Source organism: Scyliorhinus torazame, chromosome 9, assembly GCF_047496885.1.
Source record: "Scyliorhinus torazame isolate Kashiwa2021f chromosome 9, sScyTor2.1, whole genome shotgun sequence".
Classification (NCBI taxonomy): Eukaryota; Metazoa; Chordata; class Chondrichthyes; order Carcharhiniformes; family Scyliorhinidae; genus Scyliorhinus; species Scyliorhinus torazame.
The window spans coordinates 91647336-91661845 of NC_092715.1; the positions used below are offsets into that span (position 1 = coordinate 91647336).

The 14510-nt window shown below is 45.7% G+C and overlaps 1 protein-coding gene across 1 annotated transcript in view; it reads left to right on the plus strand.

The window, feature by feature from the left end:
* The window catches only part of adgrv1 (adhesion G protein-coupled receptor V1), a 981490-nt gene that overhangs the window by 295056 nt on the left and 671924 nt on the right, over nt 1-14510 (plus strand). Inside the window, exon 44 of the mRNA XM_072516264.1 lies at nt 7817-7992. Within this exon, the coding sequence (XP_072372365.1) occupies nt 7817-7992 (176 nt within the window). The remainder of the gene's footprint in view (nt 1-7816; nt 7993-14510) is intronic.

The following is a 14510-nucleotide window of genomic DNA, read 5'->3' on the forward strand; positions in this document are numbered from 1 at the left end:
TGTCCTTATTAAGAAAATGTGTATTAAACTAATTTCACAAAGGTATTGTAAGGCTGAAGAAGATAGCCCAAGCTAGTTGCCGAAATAGAGGAGGAAGTGAGAATGTTCACTTGAAATGTCTTGATGTTGCCATCGTAAAGTCAATGTCGTTGGAGAAAACAATTGGAAGATTGGGTGAAACCTTCAGCAGAAATGGTTACCCTGAATAACTGAACCAGGGTTCATATCTCAAGAGTTTATAAAATAAGTAAAGGAGAACAGATTCCAACACATCCAGTGGCCTCGTGATCATCCTGCCACAACTAGGCTGGCAGAGTGTTTTGTACTAATGAAAATTAGGGAAGTTAACACGTGGCTAAAGGAGTGGTGCGGGAAAGAGGGATTCCATTTCATGGGGCATTGGCATCAGTACTGGGGCAGGAGGGACCTGTACCGTTGGGACGGTCTTCACCTGAACCATTCTGGGACCAGTGTTCTAGCGAATAGGTTAAATAGATTGGTCACAAGGACTTTAAACTAGCAAGTTGGGGGGAAGGGAAGGGTAAAGCTATGGACAGTATAATGGTTAATGGAGAGCAAGGCAGCAGGTTACGTGATAGGTTATTATGTAGAGATATGGGTTCAAAGACAAGGAAAATTAGGAGAAAGGGTAAGAGGAAAAATAATTTGCAGAAAGTTACTGATCAAAGTGTTCGGATTCAAAACAAAGACATAAAAAACAGCATAAGTGTACTTTACCTGAATGCTCGTAGTATACGGAATAAGGTGAATGAGTTGATGGCGCAAATCATCATGAATGACTATGGTTTAGTGGCCATTACTGAAACATGGTTAAAGGATGGTCACGACTGGGAGTTAAATATCCAAGGGTATCAAACTATAAGAAAGGATAGAATGGACGGTAAGGGCGGTGGTGTAGCTTTGTTGTTTAAGGATGGCATCCGGGCAATAGTAAGGGATGATATTGGTGCTATGGAGGACAAGGTTGAATCAATTAGGGTGGAAATCAGGAATAGTAAGGCGAAAAGGTCACTGATAGGAGTAGTCTATAGGCCACCAAATAGTAACAGGATGGTAGGGCAGGCAATAAGCAAAGAAATAACATGTAGAAATGGTACAGCAGTTATCATGGGGGATTTTAATCAACATGTCGATTGGTTTAACCAGGTTGGTAAAGGCAGCCTTGAGGAGGAGCTTATAGAATGTGTCCGGGATAATTTCCTGGAGCAGTATGTAATGGAACCTACAAGGGAACAAGCGGTCCTAGATCTGATCCTGTGTAATGAGGCAGGATTGATTAATGATCTCATAGTTCGGGATCCTCTTGGAAGGAGCGACCACAATATGGTGGAATTTAAAATACAGTTGGAGGATGACAAGGTAAAATCAAACACTAGTGCTGTGTGCTTAAACAAAGGTGATTACAATGGGATGAGAGAAGAACTAGCTAAGGTAGATTGGGAGCAAAGACTTCATGGTGAAGCAGTTGAAGAACAGTGGAGAATCTTCCGAGCGATCTTTCACAGTGTTCAGAAAAGGTTCATACCGACAAAAAAGAAAGACGGTAGAAAGGGGAAAAATCGACCGTGGATATCTAAGGAGGTGAGGGAGAGTATCAAATTGAAGGAAAAAACATACAAAGTGGCAAGAATTAGTGGGAGACTAAAGGACTGGGAAGTCTTTAGGGGACAACAGAAAGCTACGAAAAAAGCTATAAAGAAGAGTAAGGTAGACTATGAAAGTAAACTGGCTCAGAACATAAAAAAGCAGATAGTAAAAGCTTCTACAAATATATAAGACAAAAAAGAGTGGCTAAGGTAAATATTGGTCCTTTGGAAGATGAGAAGGGAGATTTAATAATAGGAGACGGGGAAATGGCTGAGGAGCTGAACAGGTTTTTTGGGTCAGTCTTCACAGTGGAAAACACAAATAACATGCCAGTGACTGATGGAAATAAAGATATGATAGGTGAGGCTATTGAGATGATTGTAATCACTAAGGAGGCAGTATTGGGCAAGCTAATGGGGCTAAAGGTAGACAAGTCTCCTGGCCCTGATGGGATGCATCCCAGAGTGTTAAAAGAGATGGCTAGGGAAATTGTAAATGCATTAGTGATAATTTATCAAAATTCACTAGACTCTGGGGTGGTCCCAGAGGATTGGAAAGTAGCAAACGTGACACCACTGTTTAAAAAAAGAGGTCGGCAGAAAGCGGGTAATTATAGGCCGGTAAGCTTAACTTTGGTTGTAGGGAAAATGCTGGAATCTATCATTAAGGAGGAAATAGCGGGGCACCTGGAGGGAAATTGTCCCATTGGGCAGACGCAACATGGGTTCACAAAGGGTAGGTTGTGTCTGACTAATTTGGTAGAATTGTTTGAGGACGTTACCAGTGCAGTAGATAACGGGGAGCCAATGGATGTGGTATATCTGGATTTCCAGAAAGCTTTTGACAAGGTGCCACACAAAAGGTTGCTGCATAAACTAAAGATGCCTAGCATTGAGGGTAAAGCAGTAGCACGGGTAGAGGATTGGTTAACTAACAGAAAGCAGAGATTGGGGATATATGGGTGTTTCTCTGGTTGGCAACCTGTAACTAGTGGGGTCCCTCAAGGATCAGTGTTGGGCCCGCAGTTGTTCACAATTTACATAGATGATTTGGAGTTGGGGACCAAGTGAAATGTGTCAAAGTTTGCAGATGACACTAAGATGAGTGGTAAAGCAAAAAGTGCAGAGGATACCGGAAGTCTGCAGAAGGATTTGGATAGGTTAGGTGAATGGGCTAGGGTCTGGAAGATGGAATTCAATGTTGCCAAGTGTGAGGCTATCCATTTTGGGAGGAATAATGGCAGAATGGATTATTATGTAAACGGTAAGATGGTAAAACATGCTGCTGTGCAGAGGGACCTGGGTGTGCTGGTGCACGAGTCACAAAGTTTGTGTGCAGGTGCAACAGGTGATTAAGAAGGCTAATCGAGTTTTGTCTTTCATTGCTAGAGGGATGGAGGTCAAGACTAGGGAGGTTATGCTGCAATTGTATGGGGTGCTGGTGAGGCCACATCTGGAGTATTGTGTTCAGTTTTGGTCTCCTTACCTGAGAAAGGACATATTGGCACTGGAGGGAGTGCAGAGGAGATTCACTAGGTTCATCCCAGAGTTGAGGGGATTAGATTATGACGAGAGGTTCAGTAGACTGTGACTGTACTCATTGGAGTTTAGAAGGATGCAGGGGGATCTTATTGAAACATATAAAATTATGAAGGGAATAGATAGGATAGATGCGGGCAGGTTGTTTCCACTGGTCGGGGAAAGCAGAACTAGGGGGCATAGCCTCAAAATAAGGGGAAGTAGATTTAAGACCGAGTTTAGGAGGAACTTCTTCACCCAAAGGGTTGTGAATTTCTGGAATTTCTTGCCCAGTGAAGCAGTTGAGGCTCCTTCCTTAAACGTTTTTAAGAAAAAGACAGATACCTTTCTAAAGAATAAAGGGATTCGGGGATATGGTGTACGGGCCGGAGAGTGGAGCTGAGTCCACAAAGATCAGCCATGATCTCATTAAATGACGGAGCAGGCTTGAGGGGCCAGGTGGCCTACTCCTGTTCCTAGTTCTTATGTTCTAACAAAATATTTGTTCAAGGTACCAGAGAAGAAGGTCCATTGTCTAAACATTTGAGTCAATTCCTGCTCGTAGGAATATTATGCACTCAACAGCTCAAGTTTCTCCAGTGTTGCGAATGGTTAAATGTCAACCACACGCAACATTCGGTTTGCTACATCCAGCCAAGGTAAAATAAATTGTCGAGAAAAAGCAGCAGGATCAGGTCATATGGCGGGAGAATAAGGTGTCATGAGAATGTCGCTTTAAGAAATGGTTAGCTGCTCATGTTACTGCAGTGATGTCAGAGTGTGGATGGAGCTGAGCTCTGGTTCTGCTTTTTAGTTTCACTTTCAGAAAACCTTGGGTGTGTCTCTGTCTTTTTGGTTTCGTTTTTCAGTGTGTTGCAACTGAAGTCAGAAAAAGCAGCTGTACTGTTGACTTCTCTGCCATGAAGGACTATCTCTTGATCATTTGGTGAATTCAGAAATTTAAATATTTTCAGTATTGAATGTAAACCCTGATCTGTTTGAAGGTTGTATATCTTTTGGATGTTAAAAGGACAGCTTAAAGGATTACTTAGTGTTGTATTCTTTGGGGGTTATCTTTGAATTAATGATTGCTAAGATATTCACTGTTTGTTTTAAAAAGGTTAACTTGAGTTCAGAGAATAAACATACCACAACCTATTAAAAGTTGTGGGTCAGGTGAACTCCCTGATACACTTTGGGGTTCTCTAAACACTGGCCCATAACAAAGGTGAAACATTGTGGGTGGATTCTCCATTCCTGCGTCTAAGTGCCGACACCAACGGAGGATCCATGGAGTTCCACGATGGAAAAATCGCGCCACACCCACACCGATTCTGCTACCGGTGAGGGGCTAGCACCGACACCATGTGAAACATCTGCGGAACGCGAATAAAGTGGTGGGAGAATCGTCATCCGTGCTGGACATGCACAGGGCTGATGAGCTGCAGCCGCGCGTACACTTACACCTCCCACACATGCACCGATCATGCCTGAAAAGATGGCGTCGGTTGTGCTGGACTGCGTACCCGTCCATCCCGACCACATAGCCCACCCCCCACGACTCCCCTCAGCCCTGGCAGAAACCGCTTGGTCAGTGACACGACTGTCGCCGACATATGGCGGTGCTGGACACTGTCCATATACCCTCCCTCTCTCCCTGCAGCCACCACACCAGGCTCACGACTGTTGAGACCACGTGTGGCCCGCGCCATCAGAAACTCGGCCCATCGGAGGTGGAACATCGCGGGTGGGCCCAATAATGAGATGCGAACGTGGTTGCAACTACGCGTCAATGATGCCGATTTGGAGGGGGCGGAGCATCGTGACCTGAAGTTAAACCTTCCTCAGCTGTGCTCCGAAAGCTCGTGATTCGAAACAAACCTGTTGGACTTTAACCTGGTGTTGTGAGACTACTTACTGTGCTCACCCCAGTCCAACGCCGGCATCTCCACATCATGGCTACTTTCTGTTGTTATTGATTGATTGTTCATGTTGCTAATTGATTGTTAATGTTGCACATTTTAGTGTGTCAGGGGCCCTTGTTTTAAAGGGGGAGGAAATGCTGTGTATTAATTGTGTTTCTTCACAAGCAGCATTTCAGCTGAACAGGGATACTTTGAGATCAATTGCGTGCAACTGTTTGCATCGGCAGATGGGCAGTCTAACATGGCGGCCTGTATCTTCTGAATAAAGCTCTGTGTTTTGGTTGCACCTCAAGGCCCGCTGACCTAATCTTGAATGCACCCCTTTACAGTGAACCCTACCTGGATGCTTACCATTACAGAGACCCTTGCCTGGAAGCCCTCCTTTAGAGACCCCTGTCTGGAAGACCTCCATTAGAGACCCCTGCTTGGAAGCCCTCCAATACAGAGACCTCTACCTGGAAGATAAAGAATAGTCTCTGTATAATTGCATTAAGACATATCTGCTCCTGTACTCTAATCCTGTCTCTGTGAAGGCCAACATACCTTTTGCCTGCTTGACCGCTCACTGCATCTGCATGCTTACTTTCAGCGACTGGTGTACAAGGACACCCAGGCCTCATTGCACATTCCCCTCTCTCAATCTACAGTCATTCAGATGAGAATCTGCCTTCCTGTTTTTGCTACCAAAGTAGATAACTTCACATTTATCCACACAGTACTGCACCTGGCATGCATTTGCCCACCCACTCAACTTGTCCAAATCACACTGAAGCATCTCTGCATCCACCTCGCTGCTCACCCTCCCACCCAGTTTTGTGTCATCTGCAAATATGGAAATATTACATTTAATCGCCACATCTAAATCATTAATGTATATTGTGAATCGCTGGTGTCCTAGCTCCGATCCCTGCGGTACCCCACTAGGCATTACCTGATTGGCTATCACTTTCCCATTGCGTTGAAGGACTGTCTGTCTCCACTGGAGGGATAAGCTCATAAAGATGCAAATGACATGTCCATTGCTTTCAATAATCCTTTTGTAAGTGGACCTTGACACATCCAGGTGTAGAATTCCGTGAACAGCATGTCAACAATGCAATTCATGTGATAACATTCCAAAAACGTCGACTGATAATTCCAGACATCAGCCCACTTGTGGTAGCCATTTTTAGTCAGTGTCTTTACTTGTCCTTAAATTAAAATGTTCCTTTGAACAATTTTGGCTAGCTGGTGATCACAATTTCCCGTTATCATGACAGGAACCACAACTTACCCAGATTAAATGTTTATCTTTGTGTCCATTCATCATTTCAAGGTAAATGGAGCTTCACATTCCCCTCTATATAAAAATTACTGAAGCAGACCCTCTTCCCATTTCCCAAAAGAACTTTAAGTGCTTTTTAAAAAAAAAAAGTCTGCAAATATTTGCTTTTTTTTTGTCAGCTCTTTCCATTTACAAGGTGGCCACTGTGACACCTGTTTCCACTTTGACCTGTCACAATGGCTGGATTTCTGATGCTGTCCAGTTATTGTAACAGACTCGAGCTGTGTTCCTGGCCTGAACCCTCCTTCTGTAAATCCTCATTGATTGAAATCCTGTGGCGCTAGATTTTAAAGTTTTTTGCAAGTAAGCAATACTTAGTTGAAAGTGGAGCTGTGAGGAACAGGAGTGCAGTTCCTACCTCTAAGGCAGTCTTGAAGACCATTGTAAATCAGCTCTAAACCTTCAGGAAAACTCCTGATGCGCTTCTCAGTTGAAGAAGCTAAAAAGTGTTTGTTGGATGAAATAACATATTAAACAATTCTTAAAAGTAACAGGGAATAAGGAAAATAATTAAATAAATTGTGTCGGTTACATTATCAAATTACAGACTTCAAAAACTTGCAAAATCAAAAAGGATCAAAATGCATTGTTAGTCATCTGATAATATTGGGGGGCATTTTCCACCCCCATTTTTTGGCAAGCAGGAATGGCGGCAGGGGCAAAGAATCCAACTGTACCTCAAACAACCTTTACCCAATCGGGATATCCCATTCTGTTTGTTCCCGCTCCTCACCAATGACTTAATGCATTCCCCACAATGAAAGGTCATGAACCCGATTACAATACATTTCAATTTCATTAGTGGCTTCCCCGCTCTATAATCACCCATGGAGGGATTTTCTCCATGCCGCCATGATGTCACATTGGAAGGCTTTACAATCTTTTGACAAATGGGGACCTGGCCAAGAGAACCGTTGGGGTTGCACAGGTACGTTCAGCCCCAAGGGGAGCTGGGGCGAAAGGATCATGCTCAGGCCTGGCACTGTACTATGACACTGACCCCTGCCAGGGCTATGTGTGTGGTGGGTGGGGCGACGTTCCGTGCCTGTGGGTATAGATTGGAGCAGCCTTTAAAAATGGCATCCCAATTTCTATAACGCTGATGTTGCTGGTATGGCAGGCAACATTGTGTCACTAAGTGTCAAATAATATGGCAGGAAAAGCAGGCAGTGGAGTCGGTGGGCTGCCCATCACTTTTCCTGCATGAGTTTACTCAGTCAAAAAAACTGAAAATTCCTCCCATACTATTAACTTGTTTCATTTTGGTTTAGCTCAGTTCAGTGCTCCATCTAGTGGGTTGTTTGAACACTGGTATATGTCATGTAGGACACAGTTGTGCTACTTTGTAAATAACTTCTTCTGTACTATGCTCAACTATAAGGTGGTGCATTGTTTGCCTGAATACATACTTCAGATGTAATTTGATCTCCCTCCCCCTCCAGATCCTGCAGATTTCTGCTATATTGGATGAAGAAGCGGAGATGGATGAACAATTCTTGATTACTTTGTTTGACCCTACCGGAGGGGCTAGACTGGGAGAGAAAGTACAGACCCTGATAACAGTCCTTAAGAATCAGGCACCATTAGGACTTTTCAGCATCTTCCCAATAGAAAACAGGTCAGAAAAATATACTCTATATATTTAATAACCAATGTAAATTGTCAATATCTTGGGAGCCTACATTAAAAGCCTACACTCCGAGCCAACGTTGAAACATCAGCTTCAATTCGCATTCTGTATATTTGTTTTCCAACTAATGAACACTCCCCAGAATTAGCCAGCTAACAGTTTGTGGAAATGGTTATTACCCTAAGTATTCAGTAGGCCAAAGCTTGGCTAATTATTCCGGACCAAAATTCTTAGACACTGTAGGAAATAAATTATTTTCATATATATTTTCAAACAACCACCTTTGCTTTCAGGTTGCTTGAGACGTGTATCTAGATTTTAATAAAAATAGCTAAAGAACTTCAGTTCCCACTGACTATCGTGGGCATGTTGGTGTGAGTGCCCTGTGCTCACTCTGTGTGAAGACTGAAATCTTGGAGGTGGTGGGTGGGCACGGTGGTTCAGACCTTTCAGATTTTAATCGTATAGTTTGAAGTAATCTATAAAGCATTTTTGACGGTGCAGCCCTGCAGTGTATGATCTCTTCTATCATTTAATCTAAAATCGAATATTTGGTGAATTTCCTGTTCAATATTTGGGTTACTTGCCACAATCATTTTGTTATAACCTGTCTGCTTACCACTGGCTGCTGACTAATGGCAATCCCACAATCCTTTGGGAGTATGAGCTTCTCCAATGAGGGGGGCGGAGAAATCATTAGCAGATTCCCTGCATAAATAAAGCTGGCCAGTTTGGAACCGGCTAGAGGGGAGTGAGCAGCAAGGAGTTGCTGCTGCTCTTGTATATACATGTTATTGTAAATAAATGTTATTTCTTTCTATCCTTCAACTCGTGCTGGATTCTTCGTGCCCCTCACAAAACTGGCGACGAGGGTTAAAGTGAATAGCTGTCTACACTGCTGAAGGCACCTCCCTGGATTTTTGTTGGATACAGGTTGGAAGTTGTTTTCTATTACACCATGCCTCTCTATGGGCGTTTGGATGTTTTTGATGCTGCGCTGGAAAGCTGAGACAACGGATGCGTTACTATTTCCGGGCAAACAACATCACTGAAAATGAGCGCCAGGTGGTCATATTGCTCACCGCCTGCGGCCCACATACGTTTGGGGTGATTAGGAGCCTTATGTACCCAGCTGCGCCGGACACCAAAACGTTTGATGAACTTGTGAACTTAGTGAGGCAACATTTTAACCCAACCCCGTCCACGATAGTCCAGCGTTACTGGTTTAATGTCACTGAGAGGACCCCAGGAGAATCCCTTGTCGATTTTCTATCCAGGCTACGCAGGATTGCGGAGTACTCTGACTATGGTGAGACCTTGTGAGAAATGCCACGCGACCGTTTGGTTTGCGGTAGTAACAATGCGGCCACCCAGAGAAGGTTGTTAGCTGAACCAACATTGACTTTTCAGCAGGCCATTCAAATAGTATTGTCCCGAGAGAGCACAGAACGGGGAGTGCAGGAGCTACAGGGAATGGAGGTGCATGCCTTGGGGTGCAACCCCTTCCGTCCGAAAGCGTCCCCCCGCATCCCTGCGGTACCTTGGGCGAGGTGACTTCCGGATCGACGGCAGTGGCCGTTGGACGTTCCTCCCTGAACGGACCTTTTCCAGAACCAATGGATGAGGAGCCATGTCCGTGTCAGACTTGTGGGCGCCGACCCCGTCGCGGACGCTGGTCCTGGGGGCGCCAGAGGCGCCGTCGTTCCGACAGAAACTGGGGCCAGCCCAGGGGCCGTACCTTCCATTTGGATGAACCTGCGGCGACTACTCCCGAGGACGTGGAGACGGAGGACGACTGCCTGCAGCTGCATTGTGTGGCAGCTCCCTGTGTGACCCCCATTAAGGTGACGGTATGGGTCAATGGTCACCCGCTTGAGATAGAGTTGGACACTGGCGCAGCGGTCTCAGTGATCGCCCAGAGGACATTTGACTGCATCAAGCAGGGTATACAGACCCTTACAATAACTGACACACAGGCCAGGTTGGCCACCTATACGGGGGAACCATTGGACATTGCAGGAACTACGATGACCCCTGTTGTTTATGGACGCCAGGAGGGGCGTTTTCCAGTTATCGTGGTGCGCGGACACGGACCCAGCCTATTGGGTCGGGACTTGTTGTGCCATTTGCGGCTGCAATGGCAGCACATCCTCTAAACAGTTTCTGGAGGGTTGACTGAGGTGCTATGACGGTACCCAGATGTATTCCAGCCCAGTTTGGGGAAAATAAAATGGGCCGTAGCCCGTATCCAAATCGAACCAGGAGCCGCGCTGCGCTATTTCCCGGCGCGCCCGGTGGCTTGCGCCTTGCTCGAGAAGGTAGAAGGGGAGCTCACTCGTTTGGAGACTTTGGGTATTATCAGGCCCGTCCGTTTCGCTGACTGGGCAGCACCAATTGTACCTGTAATGAAGCCAGATGCCACAGTTCACTTGTGCGGTGACTATAAACTTACAGTGAATACGGCTTCCGGGCTCGACCGATATCCAATGCTTTGCGTAGAGGATCTTTACGCGAAGCTTGCAGGTGGACTCTCGTTCACAAAATTAGATATGAGTCACGCCTACCTATAGTTGGAGCTGGACCCTGCCTCCTGGCCATATGTAACGATTAATACATACAGGGGCCTGTATGAATATACACAATTGCCGTTTGGGTTATCCTCTGCCTGCGCTATTTTTCAACGCATCATGGAGGGCATTTTGAGAGGTTTACCGCGTGTCACTGTCTACTTAGACAACGTTTTGATTACAGGGACGTCGGAGCAGGAACATTTGGAAAATTTGGAGGCTGTCCTTAGACGCTTTTCAGAGGCTGGAGTCCGTTTACGTCGCACAAAGTGCGTCTTTCAGGCGAAGGAAGTAGTCTACCTGGGTTATCGGGTGGACCACGAAGGTTTGCACCCCGTCGCAGAGAAGGTGCGTGCAATTCAACAGGCCCCACCCCGACTGACACTTTGCATCTTCGTTCTTTTCTCGGCCTCGTAAACTATTATGGGCAGTTCCTCCCCAATCTGGCAACTACACTGGCCCCGTTGCACCTTCTGCTAAAGAAGAATCACACCTGGGATTGGGGTCAGCCGCACAAAACCGCATTCAGGCGGGTAAAGCAACAATTGTCGTCGTCTGGGTTACTAACCCACTATGATCCTGGAAAGCCTTTGCTCATTACATGTGATGCATCCCCGTATGGTATTGGGGCCGTCCTGTCCCACAAGATGGAGAACGGGGCCGAGCGGCTGATAGCTTTCGCCTCCCGCACATTGACTGCAGCGGAAAAGAAATACACGCAGATTAAGAAGGAGGGCCTGGCGGTGGTCTTTGCGGTGAAACGCCTCCACCAGTACATGTATGGCCGCCACTTCACTATCGTGACTGATCATAAGCCTCTGTTGGGACTTTTCCGAGAGGATAAGTCAATACCGCCCAGTTGCTTCCGCACGGATCAAGCGCTGGGCTTTGTTGCTCGCTGCCTACGAGTATTCTCTGGAGCACAAACCAAGAACCCAGATAGCAAATGCCGACGCACTGAGCCGATTGCCTTTATCGACCAGCCTCATGTCGACCCCCACGACCGGTGAGGTGGTTGCAACCCTAAATTTTATGGACACCTTGCCTGTCACGGCATCACAGATCCATGAGTGGACCCAGACAGAGCCAGTCCTGTCAAAGGTTCGGCACATAGTCCTGTATGGTGGGCAGCATAGACAGCTCCCAGGCGAGTTGCGGGCATTTTCCTCCAAGCTGTCAGAATTTAGCGTGGAAGACAGTATCCTCTTGTGGGGGACGCGTGTGATTGTCCCGGAAAAAGGACAGGAGCTGATCCTAAGAGACTTGCACAATGGGCATCCGGGTGTGACCAAAATGAAAATGTTGGCCCGGAGTTATGTTTGGTGGCCAGGCCTCGACACCAACATTGAGAAGGTGGCCCAAAACTGCTCCATTTGCCAGGAGCATCAGAAGCTTCCACCGGCATCACTGGGAATGGCCAGGGCAGCCTTGGGTGCGCTTGCATGTGGATTTTCCCAGCCCTTTTCAAGGATCCATGTTCCTTCCATTAATCAATGCCCAGTCTAAATGGTTAGAAGTGCATAAGATGGTAGGCACAACGTCCTGCGCAACAATCGAGAAGATGCGTTTGTCTTTCAGTAAACATGGCCTCCCCGAGGTGCTGGTCACGGACAACGGCACTCCGTTCACAAGTGAGGAGTTTGCGAGGTTCCTGAAGATGAACGGAATACACCATATCTGCACCGCCCCTTACCACCCGGCTTCAAATGGGTTGGCGGAGCGTGCAGTGCAGACATTCAAACGAGGCCTAAAGAAGCAGTCTTCCGGGTCGATGGACACGAGACTGGCTCACTTTTTGTTTTCATATAGAGCCACCCCACATGCGGTGATTTGGTTAGCTCACGCGGAACTCCTAATGGGCCGGAGACTTCGTACCCGCCTTAGCATGGTTTTCCCAGACATTGGCGCAAATGTACGCCGCACACAAGAATGGCAGGGACATGGTTTTTCTCGGCATCGGCCAATTCAGCAGTTTGCGCCCGGTGACTCAGTGTTCGTTCGGAATTGCTGGTGGTGCCCAGTGGGTCCCTGGCGTAATCTTTCGCAAATCATCGGGCCCTATCTCTTACCAGGTGCAAGCCCAGGGTCGTCTCCAGCGCAAGCATGTAGACCACGTTCGGTCCAGAAGACCATCCCTTCCAAAGATTCCCTGCCCCCGGAGCTCATTTCTACATCCACAGATACCAGACACAGTGGAAAGTATTCCTCACAATCTTCCTCTGGTGCCGCACTCAAAGTCTGCGCAAGTCGTTGCAGAACCGCGTGGAGATAGAGACGCCGAGATGACGGAGGCAGCAGACTTCGACTCCAAGATGGAGACACAGGGCGCCTCAGAGGGGGAATCCTCGGGCCCACGGGATGACTCCGCTGCCCTCCTTCGCCAAGGTCTTCAGTGGATTCCTTGGACTTTGGGGGGGAGGGATGTTATAACCTGCCTGCTTACCACTGGCTGGGGACTAATGGCAATCCAACAATCCTTTGCGAGTATGAGCTTCCCCAATGAAGGGGGCGGAGAAATCATAAGCAGCTTCCCTGCATAAATAAAGCTGGCCAGTTTGGAACCGGCTAGAGGGGAGTGAGCAGCAAGGAGTTGCTGCTGTTGTTGTATATGTATGTTATTGTAAATAAATGTTATGTCTTTCTATCCTTCAGCTTGTGCTGGATTTTTCGTGGTCCTCACAAAACATTTATTTGTATAATTTGCACTGTTTCGCAATGTGAACATAGAGCAGAATGCTCACAGGTTGTCTTGCTTTTAACTACGCTCATCATAATATAATGGATTTTTAGAAAGCATGTATTCTTATTTAATCATGCTTGTTTGTGGTTCAATTGTCCTGCACCAATAAAAAAACAAGGAGGTAGTTGACCAACATATTAATAATAATGTATTATACAATTTTAAAGGGAAGTTTAATTTATGTGGCAAAATCTTGTCATTTCAATGACAAGTGGCAAAACCTCTGTTTCTTGAAGAAAACATGGTAATTCAACCGTCGATATTTAGTATTTGAATTTCAGAAACACCAAGTAAAAATGAAATGTAATGAGTGATAAAACGCAGCTGTTTCTTCCTGCAGAAGACAGTGGTGCTTAAGTAACTGGCAACTTTGAAATGTGGTTTGGTAATGTCTATTGCCTTTTGGCTGACAAACATGACTGCCTGTTCTGAACAAGGATGTTTTAAGTCATGGGGACCATAATTGACTTTTCCTATATAATTAGAAAATGATGAATGAAGATGTGAGTCTCTTAGGACAACCTAATTTCCACAGAGTAGAATTCATTACCTCAGTCTCATTAGTTTTCTATGAGACAATATACCAGCATTTCAGCTCTTACAAATACCAGCCATAACAAAGACTCTAATTTTAAAAAATTAGGTGCAAATTTAATAAGGGCAAGACAGATTTTGGTTTCATCAGGCTCTTAGTAGGAATCACGGAAATGTACAGCATAGGCCATCTGAATAATTACTGGTTATTTTAATTAAATTATTAAAGTGTATGGTAACTGGACCTAGAACAGTGAATGGCCATAGAACTGTATCTATTCTAATGAAATCTAATTTAAAAACCAAAAGTAACCAAAATAAAGTTGATAATAGGATTGTCAAATTTCATGGTCAAACCTCTCAGTTGAAAAAATATTATATCATACCAGTTAAATTACTTTCAACCAAACTCCGAGGTCTAGCTCTAAAAACGAATTTAATGTTCCTCATGCACCAGCCTAGATTATAAGGGCTGGAGTTTCAAGCAGGTTTTGAGTCACCAACTTTTATCCTGTATGAAGGTCCTGCTCCACAAGGTCATCAGCGTCTCCTCTGATGCAATATTTTAGAAAACAGCTTCCTAATCAGCCACCTCTGAGCTGGCCATCTTATTAAGGAAGGCAGGTGGATGCTGCTGAGGCAGGCAGGGAGGCGAGTGTGGAGGC